We start from the raw sequence: 16,518 nt of genomic DNA on the forward strand, positions 1-16,518 counted from the left end.
TACAAATTGTACCTGAAGAAGCATCTAATGTGTTTCTATAGCAGAGTCTTAATAGATTTCAAGTAGTATGACTTGAGAAGTAGTTCATGTATTACTTTTTCTGGACTTCAGCACAATTTCACTGCCATAGACTAGAATATAAATCGTGCTGAAAATCGTACCTGTGTCTATAGCAGCACTGCTGGAGCTCTGAAAGAAGTTAAATATTAACCCTTTGCTAGTTAAACTTTTGTTCATAACATCACTGTTCCTCAATGTGACATGAACGACGTAGTGTTGAAGTCGGAACTTATAATCACACTACTTTAAATTGTACCTGGTGTGACCACAGGCTGACTATCCCCTGTCACAGGAAAACTGGTTATTGGCTTTCCTTTCCTCAGACAGTGCCGAGAAGAGGAAATGCCGATAACTGGCAATTGTTTACATGTGATCAGCTGTGATTGGACACAGCTGATCACATGGTAAAAAGCCAACATTATTGGCTCTTTACCTGGATCAGCGATGTGCTGTTTCCAAGGGACACCGGTCGCCACGCAGTGCGCCAAGAATGGGAGGACGTTCTCCCAGAAAAAGCAGTCCTGCCCCAGCCATCATTCTACAATGGGCTGGGCGATAAACGGTTAACAATATTGTGTGTGTGTGTGTGTGTGTGTGTGTGTGTTTTATTTTTTTATTTTTTTTTATTATGCACACAGAAGATTGGTGGTTTACTATTATGCTGGAAATACAGGGGCAGAGTGCTGCCATGCACTCTTGATGTTTGAATTATGGGGGGGGTACCTCTTCTTTTTTTTTTTTTTTTTTTAGAAGCTTGGCTTATCATTGGTTCACCAAAGCTGGAGCTTGCCACCTGAACGTATTTCTACAACACTGTATTTTCTAGACAACTAGGTTTTGGTCTCAAAATTTCAGTTCATTATCTCCGCTATGGCCGACATATTTCTGTGTCCACTTCACTGCTTGGCTGGCCCAGTAGGACACCTTGTCCTTTGTTGCTGAACATGGTGTTGTTACGTCGACCTCGCTGCTTAGTGCCTATAAAAAGCAACAGGATATGATTACTGGTCCGAAAAAAGAGATGGAAAAATACATTCTTTCCAGATGCTCTTCAGCTTAATCTTTTGGTGCACTGGGCTGACAGTCACCAACACGGAGCAATGAACTGTTTTTTATCAATTTAAATAAGGCTGAATGACACGGTCTGGGTACAACCCAGCTTTTTATTTTCCATTACTGCTCCTTTTTGTGTTCTGAATGAACATTTTTCTTTAGTAGAACTCTGTTTTTTAAAATGAATTTGTTGCATAAGCAGGGTTCATTATTTATCGCTGTAAAAGAATAAAGTTCTTCCAGTTTTGCTGAATGCCAACCACCTGTAGAGCAATCCTCCACTGAAGTGACTTAGTAGACTGTCGGTTTTTTTTTTAAATTTTTTTTAGGTTTTTAATTTTAATGTAGAAATGACATTTTTATTACATATAAAAAATATATATACACACACATATGAGTGTAATATATATTTTGTGTGTGTGTATATATTTTTTTATATATAATAGAAATTTGTATGTGTGTTTTTTTGGGGGGCTTTGATGAGATATCAGGGGTCTGAATATCCTCCGATATCTTCCTTTTGAGACAGGGAAAGGGACTGAGGACACCAATTTCCCCAGTCCTTTTCTCTGTAGCCTCAGCTGCACTGAAGATGAATGGGCAGGAGAAGGAGACTCCTCTCCATTCATAAACTGATAAACATAGTTTATGATGTTTCAGCTATGAATGGACAGTCTTATCACTGATTCTATGCATTTGGAAAAGGAAGGAGCTGGTAAATTACAGATTTACTGGCTCTTTCCTCTGTTCTCCATCCTGAAAGATCTGGGAGGGGGGGACCAGAGGACACTGAGAGCTGGGGAGGATGCAGGGGAACCCAGAGGAGGACATGGGAAGCACGGGGGGGGGGGCAGCCAGTGGTGATTGCTGCAGTGGGGGGGGGTGGAGTTACAAGCTCCGCTCTCTCTGACAGCTAGGGGAGGGAGTGGAGGAGAAGCGGCTGCCAGAAAAACTATACAGGGAGATTGGTGCTTGTAACTCCCTGTGTCGGTTAGTTCCTACCCACTGTCAGATTGCCCACCGCAATTTCACAGTCCTACTAGAAGTCGCTGATCACCATTTTTACTAGTATAAAAAAAATCCAGTATATGTACCATAGTTTTGTAGATGCTATAACTTTCGCACAAAACAAAGTATTTGTTAAACTTAAAAAAAAGAGAAGAAAAAAGGATCCTGTTCCCATAAAGCATGAATAACGGCACCGTGCTTGTGTTGTGTAATTTGGTCCCCGTATCGCCCTAAAAAACCTGGCTGATCCTGCCTGGCTATACTCTCCCCTCTGTAAGCTGATCCGTCATCCACAGCTATCTGCATTTCTCCTGTGTCTCCCTCTGTCCTCCCCACCCCCCCACCCACCATGCACCTTAGCACTTTGGCACTTTTATTAATCCTTTTGTGGACTGCACTTTATTAATCCCTCTGTGGATTGCACTTAGTGTGTTTAAGTGATTATTCTTAATACCGCGCCAGATCACTTTATGTATTTCTATTTGCTTTTTTGTATACTGTGAACACTATTAGGTTTTGCTGCTGGTTTTATATATTTATCACTCTTTCTGTAATTGGGCACATTTTATTAATTACTCCAAGTAGCGCGAGGGACACTTTTACACAGAGATATCAGGATATATAGAGGCAAGCCTAGAGGGCGAGTAATACCAATTGTGGAGAATCTTTTGCACAGTTTCCCAATGGTTAATACATTTCGAGTAGGTAAGCAGGTTGCAGAGGGCACATTGCCATTGGGTAATATCTGGGGAAAAAGTAAGAATTTTTTATTTTATTTTCCCCAGTGTGCCATTAATGATCATTTCTGTGATTCTTGGGGTCGTGTAGTTTATAGAAGCAAGAGAGTCCTTTCGACATGCCTCTTGTAGCTTCAATAAGGTGTAAGTTTTCCAGTGTGAGGGCAGACTCTGACCAGGTAAAGGAAGCTACTATGACGAATGTGTAAATGTAAAAGTCCTTGTGTCCGACTTGGAAGGTTTGATGAAGATTTTGGAAAGAGGCTATGCAGGGGCCTTTGTACACGGTCCCAATAGTCTGTATTCCTGCCGAGGACCAGTCTGTGAGTGCTAGATCCTCACTCAGAAGTTCCAATGTGGATAGGGACATTGGCTTTAAAGTCCGTTTTGGAGATGCCCTTTGCCTGATGGGAGAGTGATCTCCAGGTTTAGCGTTGACTGAAGAAATGAGTGCAGGGGTTGGAAGTGAAGCCAGATCGCGCTTAGAAATTGTTGAAGTGGATGTACTTCCGCTGCCTGTTTAATTTCAGTCAATGAAGATTAGGATGAGGAGGGTCTAGAATTCCACCATTGTTTGGTTAAGAATGGTTGCCTTATAGTAAAGTTGTACATCTGGTGCCTCCATTCCAGCTAGGGGGGGTACAAGGCACAAGGTAGTGTTTCGTATACGGAGCTGTTTGCGGTCCCATATGAACGAGTCTGTTGGAGCTTGTGTAGTTGATTTGGGAGAATGACAAGTGGTATGCGGAAAGGTATAGAGAATGTGTGGCAAGAGGAACATTTTTGCAAGGGCAATTTTTCCTGCCCATGAAGCTCTGATTGAGCGTAGTTGAAAGGTTATATCTTGCACTTTTTTGATGAGTTTCTCCAAGTTTACTCATAGGAGAATAGAAGACGGGGACACTTACTGGATCCCTAGGTGCGTTAATCTAGAGACTGGTGCCCATGAGAAAAGAGACAGAGCGGAGATTGCGTGTTTGGTGTTGGGGTCAATTCAAATGCCGATCATAGAGGATTTCGAGAAATTGACATTGTATAAGGAAATCGCCCCAATGCGTTCCAATAAAGATTGGAGGACAGGCAAAGACTTGATTGGGTTAGGGCTTGCTACCATTACATCTGCGTAGAGCCCAATTTTGTGGGTAACGTTCCCAACCTTAAGACCAGAAATAAGCAATTGCGACCGACCTAGCTTCAGCCAAAGGCTCCATGATCAGTGCAAAAGTGAGTGGGGAGAGAGCACAGCCCTGTCGGGTACCATTGGTAATCCAAAAGGGTTCCGACCAACATTCCTGAAGTCCACACTGTAGTAGAAGATGTGGAATATAAACCCTTTATAGCCGATTAAAATAGTACCCATAGGCTGAGAACTGCTGTCGATACTCCCAATGCGCTCTGTCGAATGCCTTCTCCGCATCTAAGGATAGAAGCGATCTTGAGGTGTTTCTCTCTAACCCCCCCCCAATTTATAAGATTGAAGAATCTTCTGGCACCATCATAGGCCTGTCAGTTAGGTATGAAACGGACTTGATCTGGGTGTACCAGGTTGGAGCTGTATTGGGAGAGGCAAGTACTTAGAAGGGTCGCATAAAGCTTTATGTCCGTATTTATGAGGGATATAGGTCTGTAATTGGCGGCTTCATCTGGTGACTTGCCAGACTTGGGAAAGGTAATTATAAGGGCTTCTAAAGATTCCCTAGGAATCTTTCCCATAGATGCAATGTGGTTGAAAGGGTTACAACATAGATGCAGGGTAAGAAGTTTAGGGAAAAATATTCATTGCCAAAGCCATCTGGGCCTGGAGTTTTGTGGAGGGGGAGGCTAGACATGGCTCCAAGGATCTCCTCTTCTGCAAATGGATGGGATAGTTCTTTGAGTTCATCTGAAGTAATGGTGGGGAGGTGGGTAGAGTCTATAAATTGCTGAATTTCTTTGGCGCATGAGGCAGAGACTACAGGGAATGCATGTAGGTTATATAGCTTGGCATAGACTTTGCTAAAACAATTGACAATATCCTTGGAGGCTACTAGCTAGTTTTCTAGCTACTAGCTAGTGCAGTTTTGCATTTAATCTGTTTGGCCAGCACAGCCCCAGGTTTATTTCTGTAGGCATACCCATTGAGGCGGAGTCGTTTGATATGAAAATCAACATTTCTTTGAAGCTGGACCTGGAGTTCCTCTCTAAGCTGTCATAGTTTGGTTAGATCATGGCCATAGCAAAGTTGTTTTGTTGCTCTGTTCCGCTGCCCTTATTTTTATCAAGAAGTCTGGAAGTGGTCTCGGCTTGCACTCTTCATAATCTGTCTCATTTGTTCCTCTACATACTTTGCGTTCCTCTATGTAGTCTAGCCTGGTGGGAAGATGAGATAGAGGAGTGCATTTCTCTTTGTACCCCAAATTGCAAGGAAAGCAGCATGGCTTTTAAGGTGGATTCAGAGGCAGGAGCGTCTGAGGCAGGGAAAGCAGCCAGTGTCTCATGGTTGTCGGTGTCTCTTATCTGCCAGCGCTTCTAAAGCCGCGTACACACGGGCGGACTGTCTGGCCTACTTAGTCGGCCGAAACACATTTCAGCGGACAGTCCGCTCGTGTGTGGGCTTCAGCGGACTTTTTCAGCGTGCAGTCTGGCGTACTAAGTATTTTGGAATTTCCGTAATTCTGTCCGTCATACTTTGGTTTCAGCGGACAATCCGCTCGTCAGTAGGCTAGTTCGACGGACTAAGAATGGCGCATGCTCAGAAAGGATTTACACGGCGGAAGGTTGCATTGCTGTGTATTGGACGTCCTATTTCTAGTCCCGTCGTACGTGCTGTACACGTCACCGCGCAAACTTTCAACGGACTGTTTGTGCATCCGTGTGTGGTCAAGTCCGTTCATTCGAAAGTATGACGGACTGTCCGTCGGATTGTATGACGGACTAAGTAGGCCATACAATCCGCCCGTGTGTACGCGGCTTAAGATGGCAGTTCCGTGTAACTTTTGAGCTGAGGGAGACTGTATAGGGGACAGGGCAGCCTGCTTACCTCTGTCAGCAGCCTGTCCTTGTGCAGCTGAGGATTCGTGGGAGGACTCCTCCATATCTGAGAGCACTTCCTGTGCCTCCACTGCCTGAGGCTCCAGCTAGTTGTGTGGGCGGGAGTCCTCCCCGACGCCATGCTGAGCCGCTGTGCTGGTCGGCAGGCAGGAAGAACTCTGTTAAGTGGCTCTGTCCCTGTGACATCGACTTTCTCAGGGTCATTACCTCGCTCGGATACGCCATCTAACTACTTTGAAGTAACCCTATCACAAACCTGGGCAGTTCAAACTGACATTCTTAACCTACCAAACAGGTCAAAATAATCAATAAATCCAGAGACATGTATGCAGATCTCAATGCTTCCTAGAGCCCTAGTGCGCTTAGTGGAGCAGTGATTGTTCGAATTGAAACAAAATGGTTCTCTTTTATTTAAAAAAAAATTACTAATGTGTCCTCCTTTTTTTTTATTTTTATTTTTTTTTAGATGAGGACACAGGAGAGATCAAAATTGGAACTTCCTGTAAGAATGGGGGCTGCACAAAGGTACAAACATGCTTATTCATTTTGGCTTGTTTTATACTATTTTATATCCACGTATGTCTGTCATCTCCCTCCTTCCATCCAATGATTTCAACTTCCCTTGTACAGCTTCTATCCAGTCCTGTCCCTTTTTATGCTTCAGCTTGTCTGTTGGGAAAGCTGCACACAAGCACACCTTATGTCAGATGTCTCTACCAGCATTGTAATCTTATTTTCTCCCCTCAGACGTTTAATGGACCACAGAGTAATGAAGAAGTATGTCAGTATCACGCTGGAGTGCCCATCTTCCATGAAGGGTATGTGTAAATATTGTGTTTTATCATTTAAAGTGTAATTCACCTTTACAGAAAACCTGTAAGGTGAACTTACACTGGACCCCCTCCCCATTACCCACAGTCCCGCTATACTGGAGTCCCAAGATCACCTGCTCTGAGACACCCGGTCACTGCTTTCCTGGCCCAGCGATTTGAAGTCCCCACTGCTTAATCTTTTATCCGTAATTCTCAGCTTGTACAGATAGGAGGCATTCTAATTGGTCGGTGCTGTCACATGGACGGCACTGACCAATCAGAACCTGCCTAGCCCATCCTGTCGGCACTGGTGAAGAGGACAGTAAGCCAGGAGGATTTCAAATCACCGGACCGGTAAAGGGGATCCCGGTGTCTCACAGCGGGTGATTGCGGGACTCCTGTATAGTGGGACTAGGGGGGGATGGGGGTCCCCAGTGTAAGTTGAATTTACATATTTTCTGTAAAGGTGAACTTGCATTTTAAGCCTGTTGTAGCCAATCTGGCCCAAATGAACTAGTTCTCATTTTAACATTTCCACTATATGTGCTGTACTATACTTTAGTAGCATTAGTGGCACTGAGCTGGCCTGACTGCTTCACCATCGTTTAGAGGAAGCCTTGTAGTAGCATCAGTTACATACAGTAAGTGGCACTGAGCTGGCCTGACCATTCAGGAGAAGCTTTGTATTCTTTTATCAATGAATACAAGGCTTTCTCCGATTTGGCCAAGGTGGAGAGGTAGATGGAGGATGTCACGATTTCCACCTCCGCTAATTTAAAGGAAGTCTTGTATTTATTAAAAACAAGGCTATTCCTGCATGGAGAAGTATTTAGGTCCACTCCATTCAGTTGCAGCAGAAGCCAGAAAATGGTTCATGCGGCTGCTGGAACACAGTGCTGCTTTACTGTATGTAGCCGATGCTACGCAGCAGCTGCATCAGTTAGTGATGGAAACAATCCGTTGCTCCCCCTGTGAGATTGCAGCTACATAATGTTCTAACGCTATGGGGGTGCGCATGTTGGCAGTTTTGTTACAATGAGCTGCTGTAACAAACCGTGGGGAAAAAAAAATTAATTTTTAAATATTCCCAGATAAGGGAGCACTGAATAATTAAAATTACTGAAATTACATAATTTGGGATGTTGTCAACCTTTTTCTTATAGGTTTGTCATTTTTATAGTAGTAGTGTGGTACTTAGACTTTTTTTTTATGGTAAAGAGAGGCCCCACCTCAAGAGCTAGTAGGCCCTTTCCTTGCCATTTGGCCTTCTGGGGTGCTATTCATTCCTCCCATTGACACAATGGGCCCTATTCTTTTAACTGACACCAACAATGGGGCATAATTCCTTTCACTGACAACAGTGAATGGGGGGGGTATTCCTCCTCCTGCTGACCACAGGTGCGAAGTGTGTGTGGTGTGTTTTTCTTTTTTGGACCCTTGTGCAATAGAATGCACGCTAGTTTCTCCAAGGTAAGTGGCCCAGAAGGCTTGCCCTCCATTGATCCATGATGCTTTGTCCTGTAAGCCCTTTTGTATCAAGTGGGTGCTATGGAAGATGGAAGAAGGGGCAGGGAGGCAGCCTGGTCTTCTGCCATCACTGTTTCTGTTAACTTGCTCCTCTTTGCTGTGAATTTGTAAATGGGTCCTTTTGGGCCCCTAAAATTACATTTGCATGCTCTCGATTAGAAAAAAGGCATTCATTCCCTCCTTTCTCATGTGTTGGTAGATGCTAACAGTAAAACTACCAACATTTTTTTTATATCACTTAGAACTCGATTGGTGAGACCTCTGTGCCAAGTTCCTCAGTCGTCATACCTGTTGTAGCTGTTCTTGGCAGGTACTACCCTCACTAGTTTTATATTTATCTCTCATTTTCTGGCAGTTGTAACAGGGTGGGGGCAGTAACATGACATGCAGTTGCTTTTACCAGGTTCCACCTTTTTAACTGAACTGATTGTTGTTTTTAAGTGCATTGACTGTTTTTATATGTATTTTCTAGGTTCTGTGAGCGAAAGCAAGAAGGAAAATTTTATTTATTTTTTTTTGCTGATTTTAGTTAATTTTATTTTTTATTATTTATTTGTTAGGATGAAATATTGGAGCTGCTGCAAGAGGAAAACATCAGATTTTAATACGTTTTTATCGCTGGAAGGGTGCTCGAGTGGATCACATTTGTGGATTAAAAAGAATGATGTAAGTTTAAAGGTTGCAATTTAAAAAAAAAAAAATAAATAAATATATATATATATATATATATATATATATATATATATATATATATATATATATATGTATATATATATATGAGGGCTGTTAATGATTAAAAATTTTGTGTTCGATTAATCGTTTTTTTTTTTTTTTTTTTTTTTTAAATCGATTAATTGACTAATTTCGATTAATTATAATGCACATACAGATCCAACTACTTTTAGCTGATCTCCTTACATTGCAACTCTGCATAAGTCAGTGGTAAATGTGGTATACACTATATACAATCACCTGACACTAGTTAGTTTCCACAATCCATGACTTAATTTCACAGTTCACACAAAGGTTTTAAATTCAAACTGTAGCACTGACGTAAGTAATTTTTTTTTTCCACAGTAGCGTGACAATCCCTCCACCTCCGGTCTAACTAATCACTCTCACCTTATGGCATGGACCCCTGGGCAAACAGGTGGTCATGCATGTGGGTATCAAAAGGGTTAACACGGACCATAAACTTCTCTTACAATCTCAGGTCATGGGTAGAAAGAAAAGATCAAAGTGCTCACCGCTTAAGTATAAGATTACATTTTTGTGTTCAAACACAAACTACTCAGATAAAGATTATTAAAACACAGCATGTAAAGCCGACTTTCGTGTTAGTTACATAGGGCAGCAGCGGGTGGCGTCATGCGTAGCTCCTCCCCCGTACACGTTATGTTCAATCGGAAACTTCAACGTCACCGGACTCCTCCCCCTTCCCTTTGTTAGCAGACGGAGGCACTTGGGGAGGGGGGAGGAGTCCGGTGACATCACCGGATCTCGGTTGGAACTCCCTGAAGACCCGGGAAGAGGTGAGTACCGGTCAAAAGAATTTTGATCGATCAAAAAAATTAACGATTAATCGAGGAATTAATCTTTAATTTTCACAGCCCATCATCCTCCTCTTGGGTCCCACAGCAAACATCTGAGCCAAGTCCCTGTGCCCATTCAGACATGGAGCCATGACCCGGCCCCACCCCCTCTCTCATGATTGGCTGACTGATTTTGATTGACAGCAGTGGGAGCCAATCTTGCCACGCTGCTGTCTCAGCTCAAGAGGAGGGGAGCCCCTGGTAGCTGAGACACGCCTGCAACATCTCTGGATGAAGATGGGCTCAGGTAAGTATTAAAAGAGAAGTATGGGATTTTTTTTTTTTTTTTTAATCCCATAATCGTACTTACCTAGGTGAATGAAGCATTGGTCCGATGTTGCATCTTTTCCTTTGCCGCCTCTTCACTGAGAACCAAGCCACCCAACAGCTCAGTTTTCACTCCTCCCCGAGCAGAGAGCAGCTGCCTGTCAATCAGAAGCTCTCCTGCTCTGCTCCTCCATGCTCATTGGAGCGCTGAGCTGTGGAGGGGCTGTGAGCGGCTACCTCAGCGGCTCGCTGAGAGGCTGAGACGCCTATTGGTCCAGACACCTGGCGGATCCTGACTTCCAGAGTCAGGATGACGTGGTGTTTGGACTGATCTGTGTGACATCAGCAGAGAGTGGACTTCAGCCCATTCTCTGCTGAAAACGAGTCAGAGGTGTGCAAAACTAATTGCACTCCTGTGATCCATAGGAGAAGCCCAGCCGAATGAGCTCAGCTGGACTTCTCCTTTTTTTTTTTTTTTTTTTTTGAAACAACAAGTTTATTGGTGGACCAGAACAACAGGTCATACAGCAAATAATACAATAAAAACAGCACGGCAGTCAAATCACAGACACAGATATTATACAGTGTACAGATATATATTATAGCTACGTTGATCGAGCCTCAATATCCCACCCCCCAGAGCCTTCAGGCAGCCGCCGCTATGGCCCGGGGATCATAACCACCCAGGAGGCCGCACCCTGAATTAATGCAGGCCAGTTCTATACCACCAGTATCTCCACACCACCCTCCCATCCCCGCCACCCACCGGTCATCTCCCCCAGTGGACTGGGATTGCAGGTAATAGATAGTTATCGTACCTCGACCTCCTGCAGGTCACTCAACGTACGTCTTTAGGCAGACTCCACACAAGTGTCCGGGCTGGCAAGCCACCCGTCCCATATCTTGGTAAATTTGTTGGGGCAACCCCTATTTGCGTATATGACCCTCTTCAGGGGCAGCGACAGATTCACCTCGGTTATCCATGCTCTAATGGTGAGGGGTGCTGTGCGTAGCCACAGCCTAGCAATCAGTTTTCTAGCACTAAACAGGGTCTCGTGTAGAAAAGTGGTACGACAGCGAGTGTTCCGTGTGTCAGGCAGAAGGCCTAGTAGACAAACCTTGGGGTCAACCTGCAGAGGAGAGCCCATGTGGTCATGTAAAAATTGGATGACGCGCAGCCAATAGGCCTGAGTGTCCGGACAAGCCCAGATTAGGTGATAAAATGTACACGGGTGATCCCCACAGCGTGGGCATCTCGGGTCCTGTGCCGCGCGGAACTTGCTCAGTCTTAGCGGGGTGAGGTATGCCTTGTGTATAATGTAGAGTTGGGTCAGCCGGTCCGACAACCTAGGGGAAACCAGACCAACATTGGTGAGAATGTCCTCCCATTCTTCAGTGTCTAGTGGGCCTACTTCCTCCTCCCATCTATGCTTAGCTACCTCCGCAATCCCGGTCACCGTACGCGTTCTAAGGAGAGTGTATATAGTTGAGATAAGCTTGGCGGGATCCTCCCCCCACTATAACACCCACCAAGGGCATCTCTTGGGTACTGGGAAACCCGTCCCCAAATTGGGCCCGGAGGGCATGTGAGAGTTGTGCATAGCAAAAAGCCATGTGTGGGGGCAGTCCAAATTCCGCCTGTAATGCGTGGAAGCTGCGGACTCCCATCGGGGAGACAACCTGATGTAAATATATCACCCCCCTAGATGCCCATTGCCCCACTCCCGGTAACGATCTGAGCTCCCCCAATTGGGGATTGTGCCACAGTGGAGTGTGAGAGTGCACCCTCTCAGCCCCGACCATCCCCTGAGCAACATCCCATATACGCCTGTGTTGGTCCAGTAGGGGCGTGCCGCCTTTCTTACTCCTACCCCTCGTTCGTCCGCAAAACAAAACCTGGAGGGGAGCGTGTGTAGGGTCGTGAGATTTTCCACAAATCAGCGTGTGATACCGGGGGCCATCTGACTTATGCAGGTGATGAAAATGGGACAGCTGGGCCGCGATATAGTACGAGCGTATGTCAGGGAGTGCCGCCCCTCCCAGGTCCGTGGGGTTCTTGAGTGTATTCCATGCCAGTTTATGGCGGCCTGATCCCCAAACAAAGGTATTAAGTATAGAGTCTATAGTTTTAAAGATCTTAAGGGGTATAAAAGTGGGCGAATGCCACATTTTATATAAAATTTTGGGTAAAATAATCATTTTTATCAAATTGATTCTTCCCATTACTCCCAATGGGATTCTGGCCCACGTTTGAGTCTTGGCTTTAAGGTATGGGATCAGGGGTAGGATGTTATGTGACACATAATCTAGCGGCTCCCTGGTGATCTGGACTCCCAAGTATTGAATGGAAGACACTCGACGAAGCGGAAGGGAGGCTGCGTCGCAGGTGGGGGGGGACATGTCTATGGGCAATATCTGAGACTTCGACCAATTAACCCGAAGGCCCGAGTGAACCCCGAAATCCTCTATAATCTGTAGAGCAGCCCGCAGGGACGGCGTACAAGCTCACCTTCTCGGCGATGAGGCCTGACCGAAGTCCCTGGACATTAGCATTGGTTCGGAGGGAGGCCGCTAGTGGCTCCACCGCCAAGGCGTACAGGAGAGGGGACAGCGGGCAACCCTGCCGAGTCCCCCGTCTCAGGATCAGGGGTTCCGACAGCTGCCCGTTCACCGCCACCCTGGCCTCCGGGGAGGAGTACAGCACCCTAACCCATTGAATAAAATTAGGGCCAAACCCAAAACGTCTGAGGCATTCCCACAAATACTCCCATTCCACAGAATCGAATGCCTTGGCCGCATCCAACGCCACCACAGCCCGAGCACCCAGCCCCTCGTGACATGCCTGAAGATTCATGTGCAATCTGCGGATGTTCATGGCCGTGTTCTTGCCTGGCATAAACCCGGTTTGGTCTGGATGGATCAGGGAGAGAATATACAGGTTAAGTCGGGATGCCAAAATTTTTGCCATTATTTTAGTGTCCACCTGGAGTAGAGAAATCGGTCTGTACGAGTCAGGAAGGTGGGGGTCTTTTTCCCGGCTTCGGAATAACTACTATTGTCGCCTGTCTAAGGGTAGCGGGAAGGGATCCAAATTCAAACTAGAAATTGTACAGTCGGAGAAGCTCGGGGGCTAGCACCTCCAGATACGCCACGTAAAAGTCTAACGGTAGCCCATCCTGCCCAGGGGCCTTGGAGGCCGCCAAAGACAAAACCGCAGCCTCCACCTCCTCCTTGGTAAAGGGGAGCTCCAACTCCGCGGTCTGGGCCGCAGACAGTTGTGCAACTGGGATGGTCTGCAGAAACGCCCTAGTCTCCTGTGCTGTGGCCGACGCTCTGGACATGTACAGGTCTGCGTAGTACTGTCGAAACAGCTCTGCTACAGCCGTCGGGTCAGATGTCAGGGCAGCGTTCTGGTCTAGTAACGATACCACTACTGGCGGCCTTGCATCTTGATGAGCCAGGTATGCCAATAGCTTCCCAGCTCTTTCGCCCTGTTCGAAAATGCGCTGTTTCGAAAAAAAATGTTTACGTCGAGCCTGCTCGTATTGTTGTTGCTCCACCACTCGCGTTTGGAGTTTAAGTGCCGAGGCATTGGCAAGCGTGGGAGAGGACATGAACGCACTAGTCGTCGATTCCAGTTGTACCGTCGCCTGTCGCATAGCCGCCTGGGATGCCCGCTTCAATCTATTGATCCGGCTAATCAGAATAGCGCGGGCATGTAATTTGAACGCCTCCCAGACCGTCCCCGCCGCAGCCGTGCCCCTATTGACCTCAAAAAAATACTGCCATTCCCCCGCTAGGCCCCCACCCTCCTCCCCAAACACCGTCAGCCAAAAGGGGTTAAGGCGCCAAGATCGGGGCCCCACCGGAGGGGCCAGCCGAATAGCCGCCCAGCAGGGGGCATGGTCCGAGAGGGATCTAACATGGTACCCCGCGTCCTCCACCCTCGAAAGGAGGGCATCAGACACGAGGATATAATCAATCCGGGACATAGTGGTGTGTGAGGCTGAGAAACAGGAAAATGCAGTGGCATCGGGGTTCCTATGACGCCATACCTCCGTCAAGGAGAACTCACCGAGAGTGCGGGACAGCCTAGTTTCTGTCGGGGTGGCTGGGTCCACGTCTCCGCGCAGCCTATCCCTGCGGGGGTTCAGAGTCATGTTAAAGTCCCCAAGCCAGATGGCTGGGGTACCCGGGTATTGGGCCATGTACAACAGTCCCTCTGTGACCAGGCATGCAGAGTACGGGGGTGGTATATATAGGGCAATAATAAGATATTGTCTACCATGAATATTACAGTGCATAAAAACATAGCGGCCCAGTGGATCTGTCCGCAGGGAGAGCAGGCCAAAGTGTAACGTCTTTGCCACAAGGACCGAGACACCACGGGAGTAAGGGGAATGAGTTGCGTGATATGACCAGCCAACCCAGGGCCGCCGCAAGGCGAGCCGGAGCTGGCCGGTCACATGCGTCTCAGTCAGCACGACAATGTCAGCCCTGTACGCTTTTAAACAGCTAAAGACAGCAGTGCGCTTAATTTTGTCTCTGATCCCGCGGACATTCCACGTCAAAAATTTAACGGCCGACATGTACCAGCCGATAAACCAGGGCGTGCAGCTCGACCTCAAGGGTGGATCCTCCCTCCTCCCCCAAGTATGACACCGTAAGGAAAAGACACATGGGAAGTCCCACGTTACAGCAATATTCACATGTACCACCAAGAACACAACTTTGAACATAACTTTAAACAAATTCCCCCCCCCCACCCAGCCCTCAGCCTCCCCAACATAGCTGGAGCATTCATCCCCAACCTAGTAGGTCCCTGATCCCCCCGTCATGCTCATAAGGACAGCCGAGTGACCGCCGCCGGTCAACTGGCACCGTCCCCTGGGCATGCGGCCAACGTGGTACCTACCCTACCAGAGGACGACCACTCGCTGAAACGGCGACTGTGGCTATACCAGAAGCCCATAGGAGCAATAGAGCCAACCGCCCCCGCCCCCAACCCGGTATAAAAGCATGTGAAAAATAAAACCAAGAAAAGTCCAGAAACAGTGCACAATGTCCGTGAATTGTATATAGCAGCCATCTCGAGAACACGCCATATCGGATAGTAAAACCATAAAATAAAACAAGTTTAGAATAGAAAAAAGAAAAAAAAAAAAAAAAGGGGGAATAGAATTGAGGCATATATCTTATCTTATCCCCCCCCCCAAAAAGGTATCCCGCTTCTCGTGACAGTCCTGGCGCCCACTTAAAGAAAGAAGACCGCCAATAGTCTGCTAGGCAGCATAATACAGTCAGCATAGAGCGGTAAGTCCAAAGGCCCAAAAAGGAAAAAGAAAAAAGGTAAAAAATACAAAAACAGGAGAAGCATATAAGTAGAAGAAGTGGGCGCAGTAACATCCACGCAACGGCAGGTAAGGACAATACGGGGCAACAAAGGGGGATCCTGGAACAGAAGATCAGTCAAGGCAGAGGCTCACCTGCACGAGGCAGTCCGGGCATTCCTCCTCTGCTCAGGCCGGGCGGTTCCGGGCTGCCTCCCTTCTATCCAGCCATTCCGCAGCCTGTGCAGCATCATCAAAAAAATGTGCTCGGTCCTCTCCAATAATACGGAGCCTTGCTGGGTACATCATCGCGTACTTCAGGTGGTGGGTCCTCAGCCGTCGCTTCACCTCCACAAAACGAGCCCTCTGCCTCTGCACCTCCGCCGAGAAATCCGGAAAGACCATCAATCGGCCAGACTGGAAGGGGATATTACCCTTTTCCCTGCTTAGTCGCAGAATGGCGTCCCGATCTCGGAAGTTCAACAGCTTGGCGATAAATGTGCGGGGAGGCGCTCCCTCCGGTGGTCTCTTGGCCGGCATGCGATGCGCCCTCTCCACCACAAACGATGTGGAGAAGGCCTCCCTTCCGTAGGTTGTAATCAGCAGATTCTCGAGGAAGGTGGGGGGATCCTGTCCCTCAGCACCCTCCGGGAGGCCCACGAAGCGAAGGTTCGATCGGCGGGCCCTGTTCTCCAGGTCATCATGCTTCATGGCGAGGAGTTGCAATTGGCGTTGTACCTCCGCGTGGGAATGTTGAAGCGGATGCCGCGCATCCTCCGCAGTACTGATCCTGTCCTCCGCTTCCTTGACACGGTCCCTGAGCTTGGTCATGTCCTGCCTGATCAGGGAGATGTCAACACGAATTTCCTCAATTTTAGAGGTTAAGGATGTCTGGCATACGGAGATGGCCTCAAGCACCTTAGTAGTGTCGCTGGCCCCCTGTTGATCCACCCGCTGTGAGGAGGCGCCATCTTGGTCCCCCTCTCTGTCTGTTCTCCGGTATTTCTCGAGGGAGGACGCCGCAGCATTACTCTTCTTCGGCGGGGACATCGCGATATTGCCGTCCGGGGTGTCCACGGACCTCCCGGGTAGACACTGGCGG

At 47.2% G+C, this 16,518-nt stretch overlaps 1 protein-coding gene across 1 annotated transcript in view; it reads left to right on the forward strand.

The window, feature by feature from the left end:
* The window catches only part of CHORDC1 (cysteine and histidine rich domain containing 1), a 61,389-nt gene that overhangs the window by 30,759 nt on the left and 14,112 nt on the right, over positions 1-16,518 (forward strand). Inside the window, exons 6-8 of the mRNA XM_077485001.1 lie at positions 6,355-6,413; positions 6,636-6,706; positions 8,788-8,893. Of these exons, the coding sequence (XP_077341127.1) occupies positions 6,355-6,413; positions 6,636-6,706; positions 8,788-8,893 (236 nt within the window). The remainder of the gene's footprint in view (positions 1-6,354; positions 6,414-6,635; positions 6,707-8,787; positions 8,894-16,518) is intronic.

Source organism: Lithobates pipiens, unplaced genomic scaffold (genome assembly GCF_037356315.1).
Source record: "Lithobates pipiens isolate NorthernLeopardFrog02 unplaced genomic scaffold, aLitPip1_a1.2 Scaffold_17, whole genome shotgun sequence".
Lineage (NCBI taxonomy): Eukaryota > Metazoa > Chordata > Amphibia > Anura > Ranidae > Lithobates > Lithobates pipiens.